We start from the raw sequence: 17,614 nt of genomic DNA on the forward strand, positions 1-17,614 counted from the left end.
ATACCTCTAATAAGGCAGTTTATATTGAACGTCTTTTTGGAAAACTATTTCGGTTACATTTTTTGCTACTTCTCTTTGTATACTGTGATTTTTTTCATGTATGTTGTGTACAGACGTGGACAAATTTGTTGGTACCCTTCCATGAAAAGAGAAGAACCCACAATTTTCTGACAAAAGTAATTAGCATCCATTATTGTTAATTCCATATTTAATAAAAATCAGACATTTACTTACATACTTTACTCTGTGACATACCAAAGGCACACAGGTATACATCAGACAATTGATTTTAACTTTATCAGTTTTCAGGGGAAATAAAACATTGTTTCAATGAGCTACAAGGGAACCAACAAATTTGTCCACATCTGTATATGCAGCCTAGATCTACACATTTATGTATAAGCTTAATAATATTGGTAATATAATAAAATAATTACTAATGAAGTGCATTTTCTGACTATATTTTGACTAATAATTTACAACAGGAGTGGGCTTGCAATATAAATTTAGTATCCATATGATGGATATTTAAAGGAATACTTGACCCCTCAAATGATCATTTATATATTCATAACTCACCTTGTGAGTAATTCTTGAAGACAACTTGTTTATTTTTGCATGCCAGCATGGTGAACAAAGAATCCAAAAATTGAGAACATTGTTCATGAATTGTAGTCATTGGGGTCCACATTTAACAGCAAAATTATATGTTTACAAAATCTCACACAACTCGTGCGGTATAATCAGTCGGTATAAAGTCTAAAACTAAACTAAAAAGCTTTCTTCCCGAATTCAACATAAAAGTGTGAGTGATCAATATACAAATGGTTTTGTTTTGGCTTTTGCCTCTTTTAGAAATGACTGCAAAAACATAAAATAAAAAATTAAATCTACAAGCACTGGTTGTATGCAATTCAATCAGTGTTGCTCTAGCAAAACAAAGTGTGCAAAACACTTGGCGACAATTGTGCAACATTTAGTGTAATTAAGCTCCTCAATGTGGCCAATCAATGGCCTGACTTCTCTGACGTAACTGTGAAGGTGTCAGCTTTCCTAGCCCATACATGCAGGAGACGGCCTCTATGGCGGCAGTGATTCACATGTGCAGTTGCAGAAACACCGATGACAACATCAAACAGATGAAGAAATGTGATGTGGCGTGCTCCTGCCCTGAACCGTCTCTATCAAGGGTGCACACTGACATCAAGTGGTCAGATGACAACTGTCAGCCGTCAAATCAGGCTGCAGATATCTTGTATTCTCACCGGCTTGAATGTGAACAGTAATACTTTGAGAGTGACAGTCAAGTGTTACTATGGTGGCAGCTGAAACATTTAGATAAATATTAATGTGGAGAAATGGAGAATATTTACGTGAGCATATACAGTATGTAGTTATATTCATTTCTTTGACGTAGAGAAATTGTATTGTGGGACAAATCCATCCCCAATAAATCAAAACTGCAAACATTTTCCTTTCTAGTCTTTTACCACAATTAAAATCACAGACCACAATGTGAAAAACGTACACAGACATATACATTATAAGACACTTCATATCCAGGACTTCAGTTAACACCTTAAAGAATCAGTCTGAGCTCCGGGAAACATGCTTTATCGATTTCTTGCTGGGTTAGAGGTGAAGCTCAATACCACTCTCACGTCTGTCCCTTAAGGTGGCTACAATCAATATTCTTGTATTAAAATGGTTCACATGACAAATAGTGTTTGAAAGGTGTCACTCATGATGAATCCGCCGATATTATCACCCGACTGGTGTTCTTCTAACCTCTGTGGAGTTTTAAAGCATCTCACACGTTGCTTATAACGGTGTAATGGTACACAAAACTTCATGGCTCCGCCCAATTTGGGAATCACAGAGAGGTGCGAGTTTGTTACCATGGCAATGCATAAGACTGATTTGTTTTGAACAGATATTAGAGAAAATGTCCAAAACAGACACAATCCTCTTACTGGGGATAGAGGTAACATTTTCCCCGTGAGCAACTTTGGTAAACAATTGTCATTATAAAAAATAAGGAACATTTCAAAAACACTTGTGTATTATACTGTATGAAGTCTAAAAACTTTCCCAAAAGGCAACAGGTTACAACAGACTATAAACCTGAAAAGCTTCTCTTATGATATCAAACCGTATCAAAAAGTACAAAATACATTTAGAAAATGACAAATAAAACTTGTGCATTAGGGGGAGTCTTTCAATTAGTTCCACTGGCTATAATTAAACTTTCAAAGCACCCAAACATTTATCATCACAGTGATCAGCACATCCAGGTTATACTGTCAAATGTGTGTTTCCACTCACATACCCTACAACGGTCGCACACCACCAACACGCCGTCTTCGTCTTATACACCACTCTGTTTATTGCTATTATAGCTGACCATGAACCCGCAGGCAGGTCTTCCAGCTTCAGCATTAATTTGCAATTCACTTGTACTGACCTCAGCATATGATGCTCACAGATACAGCTCAAAGATTTCAGGTGAAACTCGCGTTTGTGAACTTTGGCTCCACATTACATGCATCAATCTATATCCTGGGTATTCTGTATGCAGCTGCAGGCCGTGACCCACCATACTGAACTACAGCCCTTGCACGCTGCTACTTTGCCTTCAACTCTAAAACTCAAGTAAGCAACAAGTAAGCAAAACATCTGTTTATCTGTATACATCTAGAAATGTAAAAATTAGAGTTTGTGGCTTTACAGGAACTTACAAATCCCAGAACCAGCAGCCATGTGCAGTGACTTTCAGGCCCCAATAGAAACTGAGAAGTCTTTTCTTTGCGTTTAAAAAATAAAAATACATGTTCATATGATAACATTGTGACAATGTTCCTCATGTCCACTGATCCACACAAAAAAAAACAAAACAAAAAAAAAAGCTATAGCATGCATGCCAGGCCAGTGGTTGGCGGTGTAACTTTGTATGAACATAACATGGTTTATAACATACTGTAATGTAGTTGTAGGCAGAAATAAGTGCAGTCTAAGAGTCACTTTACAGTATATAACAACAATTTCAACCTCTTCCATGACACATCTTTCATGATTTCAGCTGCATTTGACTATATTATCGTTCATTATCTGTTTATAAACAGCCTCCACTTATCAGTGCCCATAGGAGTTATGGTTTTTCATAGTCGCAGTAGTACATAGTTGCTTATATCTACTTTACAGTGTGCTATACACCTTTTATGATTTTTTTATTTTAGGGGGGACTTATAACTGTTTCCAAAAAAGGAATGTAACATTAACACAGCGGCTCAATAATCTTCACAGCCTGACTTTTCTTACTTTCTCTCACATTGATTTTATAATGTAGAAACAAAGTTTCATGTCGTATTATAGCAGAAGGGGGGATTCATTTTCATATATACATGAACTGTAGCTCAGTTTCTGCCAAAAACAAGCCAGAATGACCTAGACGAACAAAAGAAGACACTTCCTGCGGGAGAGACAGAGAGGAAGGCAGGGAGAAACAGGGAGGAAGTGGTGGAGATGAAGACAGAAAGAGGGAAATGTTTGAGGGTCGAGTCTTTCTCATTTGAAACCGTCTCTTTACTGTTGGACTCCCGGGTGGCTTTCACGAGCGTTTTATGTATAATTTAACGTAATGTGCAGAGATAAAGCCTCCAATAAAGGCCGCGCTCTCTAAGCTCTTCACAGCGCATTACGTTTTATTCATCAAATTAGTTTTAGTTGGTTTGGTATCCCCTGAGCCGTCTTTAAAAGGTTTGGATGAAAGGACTACATTAATTTTGCCACTAATCAGTTAAGCGACAGCTCCAAGTGACAGCTATGCACTCCTTACCCCCGAAAAACTCCCCGCACACTTGTCTCGCTGCCATGCCTGTTTCAGGCTGTTACACGTGTCCCTGGTTGCCCTCTGCACCAATTTCTCTGCACGTCTCCCATCACAGCGCAGCTTTCTGATGCTGCCCTCAGCATCGTGTCACTGTTTTCACTGACATCTCAAATCACTGTCAATATCTTTTTATTAAATCATGCATACTCCTGCAACCTTTGAAATTCATTAAAAAGGCTGCATGTTCCAATTTTCATTACATCCTCAAATTTTTCACAAAAGTTGAGAATGTGTTGTCTGATTAAAAAAAAAAAAGTTATGAAACGATTTTATATACAACAGAAAATGTGACATGTTTTGTGTTCGAGCTTAACTGTTAATTATGTGCTAAAAAGGGTTTTTGTCACAGGGAATTTTACTTTTGTGAAGTAAATTAGTGCACAGCGCAGATAATTAAAGCTAATATTTGCAATTCTCCAAGTAGGATTTTTATTTTTTTCATTGGCAAAATCAGTTTTAAAGAAGACTTACTGAAAATTACTAAAAATAAGACAGGACACCAGAGATCTGAGGCCTTCTCTGTAACACAGTGCTGTTTTGCACACTGTTCAATGTCAATGAATGTCACTCTATTAAAGGGTAAGTCTGGTATTTTTGAACCTGGATCCTGTGTTCTCATGTTTTTGTGTCTAAGTGACTAATGGGAACAACAGTCTTTGATATTAATCCAGTACTGAGCGAGACAGCTGCAGCCGACAGCAAACCAGCTGCACGGTAACTAATCGAGGCATCTTCAACACTGTTGATGGAGATCCACTGAAAGTGTTTGTTTTTGACACTGACAGGATCAGGTTGTTATCATAAATGTCTGACAACATTATGGAAAGGACCCTACAGAGAAAGATGTTTTTATTTGAGAAATATTCCTTTTGTTTAACCAGACACAGCCCCGAAATCGATATAGGCAAACCCACCTGACTCCATTTAATGTACAGTAATTCTAGTATCTTAAAAAACACTTTGTTAGAAGTTGACAGAAACAAAATAAAACTAAAGGGTAAATTAACCCTTAATTTACCCAGTCAGATGTGAAAATATTCTGGCTTTGTACATGCTACAATTGCTGGGGGGGTTTTAAATGGAGTCTGGTGGATTTGGCAATTTCAGTGCTGGTTCTGGTTAAACAAAAAGGATTTTACACTTTAACAAAAAGGTCTGTAGGGATCCTTCCATAATGTTACCAGACACTTTGAGTTATAGTCTGAGCCTGTCAGTGGCAAAAACAAAAACTTTTAGAGGATTTAAACTGATGTTGCAAACATCACACTTAGACACAAAACACAGGAAAATAGCGTCCATATTAAAAAATCCAGAAGTTTCCCTTTAAATGTAAGTATCAGTAATATCCTGAAAATCATTTCCCACCACGTATAACAACACCTATTTAAGTTAAAGTTGCAGTTTTTATGAATAAAAGGTATCAGTTTGCTGTAGGACTGATCAGGGGTTAATGAGGGACTTACTGAAGCAGGGAGCGTGGCGGGAAGCTGAAGTTGCCATGGGAGATGCGGTCGATGATGTTCAGTGGGATCCTTTGGATATGCTCACATCTGAACATGAGAAAATCGTACTTGAAAACCATGAGAGAGTTGTCTGTGATAATTGCAAGACGCTCTTTCTCATTGTTCCAGTGATCCACCCTGAAAAAGAAAGCAGAGAGAGGGTGTTAGACCTGCAGTGAAAAATAAATTATTGGTAGCAATATTCTAATTGTGAAACAAATTGAATCTGTTCGCTCACTCAACTCTTAACCCAGGGTGATTTATTTTTAGCTATTTGAATTCTTGACTTCATGATAGAGTACATTTTTGTGCTTACTGTGTGGGAAGGTGTGCAGAGGATAACTTGAAACTAAACAGGGGAATTTTTATGCAAACTTCTCAAAAGTTGCAAATTAGGTGCATTTCCATCAACTGGTAATGAGCGAATTAACTAGACTCTGCAGAGCGTAGTTTTGTCTTAAATTGCTGGTATAGACTGTACTTTACAAATGGCTGCAATCCACCAAAAAACAGAGTACAAGTAGCGGTTTTGAACTGGAAGCAAACAAATCAACCATCTCACCCACCTACGATAGAAATGTGGAGAGAGGTTTTCAAGACATTGAAGAAGCATAATGCATTCACTTTAGAAAAAATCAGCTTGTTTTTTAAACTAACAAAATTACTACCTCAGATTTCTGTAACAAAAAAAAATCATGAAAACAATTCTGCTCCTTTTTTGGAATTAACATGATTATTATCTCGCCAATTCAGAAAAATGAAAGCAGGATTTGTTTTCACAAAAACTTTTCTTATAATCCTGAGATATTAATTTCATAAATTCAGAAAAACAGGGCAATTTTTTCTCTGAAATGACTGTTTTATTCTTCCATAGGAATTTATTTCAGTTGAGCAAGCTTTAAGTGTTCTTTAATGTCAGCTAGTATTTGCGATGTTTGATGCTGTCCAGAGACTAAGACAAACTGGGAATATCCAGGAAGATGACAACAGCCCAAACAGCTGATCAGTCCTTCGCATTACTATTTATTATCACTGAATAAGAATTTATTTGGGAAAGGTGTTTCCATTTCCAATTTATTGGATATCAACTCTTTTTTTACTAAGGCAAAAACCACCTCAAGCTATTTTTTTGCACATTTAAGAGACTTTGACCTTTTATATAACTTTTTTCTGTTGCAATTTTTCAAAATGTGCCAATGTTTGACACTTCTGATTCCTTTAACCTCTTTATGTCTTTATTTATACAGCGTGCACTGACACACACTCAGGTGCCAGTTAATAATTATTTCATGCCAAATGAATGCACAGTAGATTTAAGTGTTTAAAGGTTCCCAAACTTTATAGCTTTTCACCTGACCTTGATCTTGTCACTGGTCGCACATGTTCACCGGATAAAACCAGTTCAACTACAATATCATTTTATATTCTTTCTTTCTTTCTTTTAATAAATAATTTTTCACAAGAATATATAAATATTAAAGGAAAATCTGACAGATAAATATTATCTTGGGTAGTAGAAATAGGTTTGTTCTGCTTTCTATCTATCCTGTTATCCCAGCCCTCCTAATATAGGGGTCGGGACCAGCAAGGGGTCACAAGATAAATCAAAGGGGTCACAACAGGATTTACAGAATAGTTCAACATTTTGTGAAATATGCCAGTCTGCTTCCTTGCCAAGAGTTAAACACACAAACAAGTCAAAAAGACGAGAAATCTGACAACCTCAGATTTGCCTTGTCCCACCCCCTACGTTGGGAACCACTGCTGTAGAGAGTGATTTTAACTGCGAGTATTTCAGTCTTTTTGTGTGAAGCGCCGCTCTGATGTTAGTATTCTGCAGGAGGTTATATGAAGTCAATACAAAAAACATGTAAAGCAAAGCTGCTCAATTATGTAGTATAAAAGCTTCAAATTTCCAAAAATGCCCTTGGCAAAGATCATACAATATGCATGCTGGCATCTCTAAGTTGCTAAATTTTTAGTAACAAAAAAAAAAAGAAAAGAAAGAAAAATCACCTTTAAAGCAACAAACGAAAGTCTGATTTCTTCTCTGTCCTCAAATTTCCACTGCATGATTTGGCCCAACTCCACTAAACTCACTTTAGGTACCAGGTCTCTTTCTCTTTTTTTTTAAATTCTACTGATCGACATTGTATGAAACTGCCATGACAACATCTTCAACGTGACAGAGCACACATTGCTCCACCAAGGTCTCTCAAGGTGCGTTTCCTTTACAGATCTGTGCAAAGCTTGAGCGATATTTTTAAAATAAAACACAACTGTGTTTGCCACTGCGTGAAGGTATGCAACTTCTCCTATTGTGATAACATTACAAGAAGCATGTTGATGGGTGTTCAAAAAATGAAATATGACTTTTTCCAATCCCCTGAAATATCACCTCATGTGAGTGCAAAAAACTTTTTTGCAATAAAGAGATTTTTTCAAAAAATGACGTGTTTCCATTCGAAAATTAACCAAAAAGTTTGAGAGAAAAGCTTTTCAAAAAGTTTTTTGAAAAATTGTTAGAGAAGAAAAATATAATAAATATGTAAAATATATACACTGATTTTTTTCAGCACTCTTGGTTTTTTTTTTGTTTTTGTTTTTACTTTTTTGGCATGTTTTAAGGTAATTTCTTGTAATCTGTTTTAACTTTTTTTTTGGCTAACTATATAATATCCTGTTAAATTGATGTTGCCATCTACCGATGTTTTTAAAAGACATCAAACCAATTCGCTGTGGTTTCAAAGGGTTATCAACCGGTGTAAACATGCAACAGGATCAGTGCTATGCACAGTTTTAACTCCAGGTTCAAGTATCGCCTCAGCTCGCTTGGAGTCTCGATAATGATGGTACAGGAAAAAAAAAAAAAAAAACAGATACCAGGTACTATCCACAACTTTTGCTAATGGAAAACCAAAACAGAACCAGTTAAGTAGAGCAGTGCCAAAACCTGCAGTGAAAATGTGGCATAAGGGAGTTAAAAAATGTCTGTTTTATTAACTGAAGACACAAAAAGCATCATCTCACACTCCCTCACTGCTGCACACACAACTACTTCATGGTGCCATGGATTCTCGTGGAGCGGCTCTCTTTGTACGGCCCGCTGAGCCAGGTTCATGTGGCCAACTCCAAATGAAACACTCCCGATTGCCGCTGGCAGCCTCAGGCCAAAAAAGACAGTTCACTGAACAGCCAAGGCATCATGGGAAAGGTGTGGGTGAAGAGCTTTGACTGTGCTAATGAAATGAGTTAACCTTGACTGGGCACAGCGTCGTGGAGGTGTTACAGAGATCCAGGATGGGACTGTGGGGGGTCTGACAAGCTGCTGGCACTTGGCTTGACACAACAACACACTGGGATGGACTGGACTGAGAAAAGTAGCTGCTGGCTCAACTGGAGCTTCATATTTATGCACAGACATAAGAGCGGTGCCAATCCTTTCATTTAAGACTGGATTTACACTACAAGTCTTGATGCACAATTACAATCTGTTGTCTATATCTGATTTTTCTGAACAACTGTTTATATCCGCTCTTAAAAGTGACTCAAGTCCAATATCTGCATTTAAACTTGCTTAAAATTTGCTTAGGCTTGAAACAGATGCATATAATGTAGAATGGGCATGTAATACAGCTACTGCCACCTCTGCTGTGATTGTGACTTCCTTGTATTTTGCTTTTGAGATTTTTATTTTCCACTGGCACTGTAGCCAAGAAAGTTTGAAACCATGCTCTATGTGCTCTTAAATGTGTTCTTTTTGACACGAGCCCTGTATTTTCGCCCTGACAGTTTCTTCAACCCAAAGGCTTAAAAAAACAGGTAGCCTCTGAATTTGACAACTGGCTTTAGCCCTTTTGAGAACATGTAATTACATCATTAAAATGCACTATTGTTGCATTTTTATTTACGTATGACTCACATACGAAGGAATATCCAACCTGTCTGACTGCCTGAAGACTTATTTGCAGATATCCAAATCAGATCTGATGTTTTTCCTCATATGAATGAGGCCTGAAACCGAACTGAGCTCATGATACATATCCGATCTAGCCACATGAGGAAAAACTCATAATTGTGTCACTTGAACAACATACTGTAAATCCAGCCTGACTTTCAGCAAGAAAGAAAGCCAGAAATCTGAAGTATTCCTGTGAATAAAAAAAAAAACTTTCATTTTTTAAGTATCCTCGGCTACCTTTTATCTTTTTTTAAATTATTATCTGTAACTGAAAATTATTTTCACACTTTGACACTATTTGGTAAAACCCTAGTTTGGTCTTGTTACAAAAATAAAACCACATACTCTATTTGTACGTAAAAATAAAGTGTCAAAGTATCACTTTGTGATAAACACAATCTAAGAAAATGCATAAACAAAGGGGAAATAGATAATAAAATCAACAAAAAATAATAAAGAGAATAGAGAGACTGTCAAGATGTGAATTTCTAGAGCTAGTGACAATCCTCTGCAAAGCCAGATTTGAGGAATTTCTCATGCTCCTCTGACATTAGTCACCAGCCTCCCTCAGGGAAACCTCAGCAGCAGTGTCACTGAATTACCATACAAGGGACTCTATGTTGCAGCAAATCCTACAGTGGCTCCTGTAGCGACGGTAACTGCGGGCCGAATGTAGGACAAACGTGAACGTGTGTTGGACAGAGCTGCATAAATGGGATGTATTATTCATTCTCACATGGGCAGCCTTTTAAATGTTTCCTGAAAGCTTGTGCAAGAGTGATACGACCCGACATTTGCAAGTGCACTTGGTAAATGTCTCGCAGTCACTTCATTTTGCTCTGTGTTTGAGGCAGTTAGTTCACTAACTCTGCACTGACTTCTGGGATATTCTTGGGAGGTGGGTCTGATGAGAAAATTGGTATTAGGCTTGAGTAAAGAGGATGTTTCTATGTGATCATGCTGAGGCAATATAGGCCTGTACTGTAGTTTATCATGTTTGTGAGGAATTTAAGACAAGGAACAACTCAGTCTCCCTATGGGCAGCAGGTTATTGGCAGCTAAGCAGTACATACAATATATTAAACAATATTAAACAATAGCTCTGTATTAATTTATTTCTTTATTTTTCATATTGATCTCAGAATCAATATTCGTATAACTTAATTAACTTACTTATTTGTGTATTTAGTCATACATTATTAAAAATTATTTATTGATATTTATATCATTTTTGTCCTCCATAGTATCTCAGTTTTTTGTGGGTTGAAGAATCCCTCTGTTTTACAACAATTCTTTAATGTAATAGCTCCCCTATTTATTATTTTTTGACCGTTTTTTTTTTTTAAGTTCATAACTAATCATATTGGCATTTTGAGTAGACAAGAATGCTTTTTTTAAGTATATGACAACTAGAGCTGAAACAATTACCTGATCAAAATAAAACTGTCAATGAATCTGACAATTAATTAAATTGTATAAGTATTTCTTAAAGCAAAAATGCCATAAACTTACTCTGTCAGCAGCCAAATGCTGTGAACGCTGCCATCTACTTCTTTATCCACCAGAGCTTCAACGTCTTTGATGGCCTGATTCAGAGTGCCAGGCTGAGGAGACAGAAATGCACGGGTGTCACTTTCTAATTTTCCATTGTGACAATCACAATGTGTGCACAGAAAGCTTAAGGGGGTAATCTTTGAGGCAGATGCACAGCTGGGAATGGTACTCCAACAAAATGTCAGCGTGTCTGTGCGTCAAACAAAATGACAATAAACAAAAACATGAAGCCTCTGCATGTGAAAATGACTGCAAATGAAGAAAGCTGAGCATGCAGCTTTCTGTGTATAAATCTAAGTAACTCTTTGAAGACACGAGAGAAAGCTTCAGTACATAATACACAACACATCCGAATTGTCAGCTACAAGCATTTCTGTTTTCCAATGCAACCCATGCTGTCATTTTTACAACATTCGAATCATTTTATTATTTCAATGGCAAGTTAAAAAGATTAGAAGTTCATACTGAGGACTCCTGACAGTCTTACTTTAATCTGAGCCTGCTGAGTCTGTCTGGCAACATGCACTGACTTCCCATCACAGTCCAGTCCAGGCCTGCAACAAACACTACCTACTGTCACGCTGATAATATTCTGTTTATTAATGACATCTTGTCAAAGAGGCCTAATATTTGAGACTGTAATTTGTTTTTATTTGTCTGTACCACATGATGTTAATGCTTTCATTTCAACAAACTGCAATGAAACAAACTTTAGCAAATCTCTAGCATTTCTGAACTGCAATTTTTTATTACTTACTTACTTGTTGAAACTGCAAATGAAATGTTGTTTTTTTTTTTGGTAGACAATAGGACTACATGTGTATATATACTTAATTTCTGTTCTGCTAATATCTTTTATCGCACTGTGTAAATCTAAATGGAGCTACCAAAAAGGGGGTAAAGAAAAAAAAATGTAAAAGGGTAGGTGTAATAAGCTAGGGCTTCAGCCTAAACCTTTACGGTCCTGTTATTTTGTTTTTGGTGTTGTTTTGTTTTTTCTTTCCATTTTCAATGCAATAAAAGCAATGGCTTATTGAACTTATGAAACTTAACTACCTGTGTATTTAAGTTGTATATGTTGTAAAAAATGACCCCTTTTTTAAAAAATAGTATTAAGCTAACTTGTAACGTATAAATCTCAAATATCTGTGTTTAGGTTTTAGACGTTTTTTATATTCAAAATAAACTGGACCAAATTTTTTAAAAATATGAAAATTAACATTAACTTATGAACTTATAAAACTCAAATACTTGTGTATTTGAGTTTTATGATTTGTAAAAATGACCGAAAAAAACATAAATCTATGAAATTAGCATTAAACTAACTGTGGCATGCTAAGCTAGCTAGCTAGCAGCTGTAGGTGTACACGTTTTACTACAAATTAAATAAATAATACACAGCTGCTGACTAAATGTAAGACCAAATACCTCTGCATTGTGGTGTAGCAGAAGAGCAAAACTCCCCAAAACATTAAACCAAAGTAAAAGTAAGTTAACTCGAAGTTGTAGTTAGCTTAACTAACGTTAACCGTTACGCTAACTAATTAGCAGCAATGTTGTGTGAAATTTGTAAAAACCGGCAGAAATATTTAATCTCACAAACAAACAGTGGCAGCACAAAGTTCCCCGTTTGTCAAGTGGAAATGTGAAAGTATTTACCCTCAACACGAAGAACCGTCTCATCTTAAACTGGTCCAGAGATGACTCCACCGAGATGTCACTGCGCTGGGGGCGGGCCTCTGCCACCTCCGCTGGCCGCTCCTCAGTGCCCTCTGTGGGGGCAGCCGGCTGAGTGTCCTCCGGTACGCCGGGAGAAGGAGACTCGAGCTGCTGTTGCTCTGCGGTGCCCTCGGTGGGGGCAGCCGGCTGAGTGTCCACCGGTACGCCGGGAGAGGGAGACCCGAGCTGCTGTTGCTGCTCCTCGGTGGGGGCAGCCGGCTGAGTGTCCTCTGGTCCGCCGGGAGAAGGAGAGTCGAGCTGCTGCTGCTCTGCGGTGCCCTCGGTGGGAGCAGCCGGCTGAGTGTCCACCGGTCCGCCGGGAAGAGGAGACCCGAGCTGCTGCTGCTGCTTCACGGTGCCCTCGGTGGGGGCAGCCGGCTGAACGTCCTCAAGTCCACCGGGAGAAGAAGAGCTTAGCTGCTGCTGCTGCTCCTTACTTGTTGCTCCTTCCTCCTCAGCTTCTGCCATGATGGGGCTCTTTAAAAACACAAAGTAATTATTTTATAAAGTGATTTTGAACAGCTTGCAGATTATTGTGACTCCACTGCAGGCAAAACGCCAATGTTTCCCTCCAGTGATGCAACTACAACTTCCTCAGTTTCGAAACTTAACTCACTCCACACAAATTAACTTCTCCACAGAGCAAATCTCATTTAGTCAACTTTTTAAAGTGATGGCGTTCAAAAGCATTTACTTACCACGAAATATTGCTGTCGCAGGTGTCAAAATGTGACGCTATACAATCAGGAAGCAGCAACTTCCTTGTTCCGATTGTAATATTTGTTTTAAGAGGGCGGATGCATCAGCTGCAGGAGAGCAAAGTGCATCTCAGATAAACACTCAGGCCTTTTCATTACTCTGATTTTCAAACATACAAACCTGCGCACTTACTGCACCCCTATGAATACTGATTTATGTATGGGTGCGCAGTTGATTTGGGACTGGTTTCATACAGTGGTTGTTAAATTTTATTTGATTTTCTTTTATCATGATCCCCTGCAGATGCAAAAAAAAAAATAATAAAAATGTACCCCCACAATTTTTGTTTCAGTGGAGTGTCCAGACTTTGGGCCAAGTAGGGCAGCGACTTATGCAGGGGTGGCACATGTGTCGGCACAGAGTTAATTTCCCATTTTTGTCTCCACTACCCGTGCCTACTTTAATTAATAACATTGCAATTTCTTAAATTCCTGTTTATAGTTTAGTTTAAAATAAGACCTACCAATCACAAAACAACAACACCACACCAATGTTATATTAAGCTTCCATACTTTGTAAAAAAAAAAAAAAAAAATCAAAATTAAATATTACAATAGCATGTACAAAGTGCAAACAAAATCTAAGTGCTACAAAATGAAAATAAATAAGCCTTGGTGAACAAAGTTTTTAACAGTTCTGTCAATATATTTCTATGTAAATTTAGTCAGGCTAGACACTACTCTGGCACAACGCTGCCTCTCAGGTTTAGGTTTACTCGTCAAACTGTTCAAACTGACTGGACAGGTAGCCAATCATGACGGCGTAGCAACAATTTAAAAAAGGATCTGTGTTGAATTTTAGTAAAATAAAGCTGAGTGTGATAGTATTATTTCCTTGTTTTCCCCTGGTCATACACGCCCCACGCAGTTTGAGAACAACTATCCTGAATCAAATTCATCTCTCTTCTTTTAATTAAAAAAAAAAGTATTAATAAATGTTGTGAATTTGGGTAAGTGCTTTAATTCAGTGTAAAGAGTGCTCATGTCACTCTCTTCTGTGTTGTATGAGATTTCCTGGGTCAAAATGAGCCCACTGTCTCAAAGGTGCATGGCTGGATTTACCTTTGCTGTAGGAGGGATTAAACAAATGTATCCACAATCATAAACCCTTTTCTGAATTATTAGTACTACTTATTCACGAATTCTTAATTTAATCAGAAACTTTTAATTTTCAGAAGTATGTTTTATGTCAGTGCTCTTATTTTTATTTTTATTTTTTTAAAATGGGACTAAATAACTCTGAAAACACTCAATGCACTGCTATGCTGACACGATCTTTCTGGGTTATACGTGGTGTCAAATCACTTGTCACCAGACTGACCGAAATGTGCACGATCAGGGTGAACTGGTTAAACCACTGTGTGCGTGTGTGTGTGTGTGTGTGTGTGTGTGTGTGTGTGTGTGTGTGTGCGTGTGTGTGTGTGTGTGTGTGTGGTCTCATTAGAAGTTTGAGTGTAACCTCTGTCAGCTTGAGTATTTCTGGAATTAAGTTATTTAAGTGTACCCTCCCTCATACAATCTGTTGAGTGACACTAGTTATTTAATAATAATAATAATAATAATAATAATAACTTTATTTATAAAGCGCTTTCAGTCAAAGTGCTGTACAGCTAATAAAATCAATCAATAAAACATAAATCTAAAACTATAAAAACATTAACACAGTAAGAACATTATTTACATTATTAACAACAAGAACGAGCAGAAAGGCTTGTTATTGACACTTATAACACACACTTATAAACTCTACATAAAGTTACATTTTTACCAGCCAGGTTTAACATTATTGGCTTGTACTTTGCTCTACAATAACGTTTAATCTGATATAATAATTCATTATTTGGACCTATTTCACGCTTCTGCTAGCAAAGGATCAATACTGAAGAATAACTTTAACTGCTGCCTAGATCAACCTTACAGATTTGTGAAACACTATTTATACTGTTCATGAAAGATTTAGCTCGCTTTGATTTCCTCTTTCAAGCTTACGTTCCTGTCTTGACATCTTTTCCTAAAATACCAGTGAATGGCATTCATGATTCAACCGGACAATAACACAATCAAGCAATTGTGGGATGAACCAGATCACTGAAAGCGAAAAAGACTTTTTCCTCCCACAAATCCTTGAATAGCATCACCATTTAAACATCAGTCTGCGTGTAAGCTAATGTCTTCTGACATAGCATACTGCAAGGCCACTCACTCCCAATCACTACTCTGTCAGGGAGCTCTTCCAGCGCCTTGTTGGAAGTTTAAAACCAATCCAGTTGTAATCTGCAGTCGTCAAAGAAATGTAGACAGATTTCTAAAGGCGCTCTTTCTGCACGGTTGCTTAGCTACTCCCACGGACTGCAGGCTGAGATTTTAATGCTCTTTAGTATTATGTGAATGGCCAGTAGCTTTCAGTGCACATCTCATTTAGTTTTTTTTTTTTTGGTCTGCAGTCAAGTAATTACTTCAAATCAAGCCAGAGCTTCTTTGCTTCAGTGATGGGTTAATAATGAATTTTCTAAAATTTTCCCCATCGACTCACTGGTGCAAGAAGCTGGAATTTCTTCAAAATCTCCATGAAATCTGTAAATCTCTTTGCCGTTCTTCTTTCATTAGATTCTGTGATAACTGCAAACTAAAGACCAGGGCATAATTGAATCACAGACCTGGTGGTAGTTTTATGGAAATATCTCAGCATGACGGCAGCGTAACATCGGATTTCTGCTGCTGCACGCTTTACGTAAACCGGTGAACTTAGGAAACCCTTCTGCCCCGTGATGCATCACATCAGTCGGAGAAGCGAGGATAAGAATAATCCATATTGTTGTATCTAGGCCAAGTAAATCAACACTGCATAACTGGAAATGTTCACTGTTGCCAAGATGTAAGCATTTCAGTTGGTACAGTTGATATCTCCTAGAGTTTATGCTTCAGTCTCTTCGTGCTGTTTTGTTGTTGCTTTCCAAAGACATATATGTTTATCACCCATGGAACTGACCATGAATTAATAATAAGTTAAATAATACATGTCATATTTCCGGTGGATGTAGTGCACTATAATGGCACGGGGAGAAGTGCAGCATGCTTTCTACTTCGTCGCCAAGTGCTGTTAATGTTTTCATATTTTCAAGTATATCTTAAACTGTTTTGTGTGTTTGCTGTAGTCGTGTAGTGCATTATGTTATGAACATATGAACTCTTATATGAACTGTATACACTAAACATATAAGATTTATGCGGAGTTTCAGCAAAAATCAGTGCAATACTTTTTCACATAGGACCCCACATACTTCCACTGACACTTAACTATAAATTTTACATTTAATATTTTTACGATAATTAGGCTCAAATCTATCAAACTCTTCAACAATGCTGCTTAAGACTACAGCAGTTGTGTATGAGTTTGATGATTTTTTTTTCCAAAGGGTGGGTGCGATATGTGTTATGTGCAATAAATGTGCAATTTTAGTTATGTGTTATGTATTTGTGTGATTTGGTGATTTTCCAAGTCCTGTTTCATTCATGTTATTTGTTTTATTATAACTGTGAAGGCATTTATGGGCAAAGCATCTGAGTCCAAGACCAATTTCCCTAAAGGTACAATAAAGTATATTGTTTTGCATCGTATCGTATCGAATTGCAGCACATTGTATCGCACCATATCACATCACTGTATCGCATCGCCTGATATCCTATCGCATCGTGTCATAAATAACAACGTGTAAAGTGAAACGGTTCAGTCATAAAGATACCTCACAGAGAATAGCCATCTGGCTCAGCAGTTCCCCTCAGCTCGTCAGAATTTTACTGTCTTTCAGCTCATTGTTTTGGTTTTATCATTCACAAATGTACTGCTTTGGATCGGTTTTCTGCAAACCACGGATATGTTACATTTGCACTTTATTGTGTAGCAGAACAGGTGGTTGTGTCTAAGCACAAAAACCCAACTGATTACAAAGTGAGCTTGTTTAAGAAATGTTGATATAGTAAGTATTATTAGTATTTCACAAAGGGTAAAACCATCTTCCATAAAATGTCAGACTACTCTTTTAAGATGTAATTTTTTTTCTTTTCCTTTGTTACTGAAATTCCTGATAGTTTATTATTTTACATTTTAAAATGTATTGTTAGAAGGGGTGTCAGAGGGCAGAAATATTTTGTGTACAAAACTGAGCTCTTTTTTCAGTCTGCTGGGATACTATGTAGTATATAACTGGGAAAATTCAGTGAGAATAATTAT

At 37.3% G+C, this 17,614-nt stretch overlaps 1 protein-coding gene across 5 annotated transcripts in view; it reads right to left on the reverse strand.

The window, feature by feature from the left end:
- tprg1 (tumor protein p63 regulated 1) overlaps positions 1-17,614 on the reverse strand; it is a 59,981-nt gene that overhangs the window by 15,417 nt on the left and 26,950 nt on the right. For 4 of the 5 annotated variants that reach the window (XR_015776676.1, XM_088078080.1, XM_088078079.1 and 1 more), the window contains 3 exons: positions 12,566-13,102; positions 10,865-10,956; positions 5,353-5,529 (listed from right to left, as the gene is read on the reverse strand). Coding sequence is in view for 4 of the 5 variants with exons in the window: in XM_088078080.1 (XP_087934206.1) it covers positions 5,353-5,529; positions 10,865-10,956; positions 12,566-13,102 (806 nt within the window). In the remaining variant the exon portion in view is untranslated. Of the gene's footprint in view, positions 1-5,352; positions 5,530-10,864; positions 10,957-12,565; positions 13,103-13,323; positions 13,568-17,614 lie in introns of those variants that run through there. The other variant, XM_042483682.2, reaches the window with a different exon arrangement.

Source organism: Plectropomus leopardus, chromosome 5 (genome assembly GCF_026936395.1).
Source record: "Plectropomus leopardus strain MGB_pleo_1.0 chromosome 5, ASM2693639v1, whole genome shotgun sequence".
In the NCBI taxonomy this organism is placed as follows: Eukaryota; Metazoa; Chordata; class Actinopteri; order Perciformes; family Serranidae; genus Plectropomus; species Plectropomus leopardus.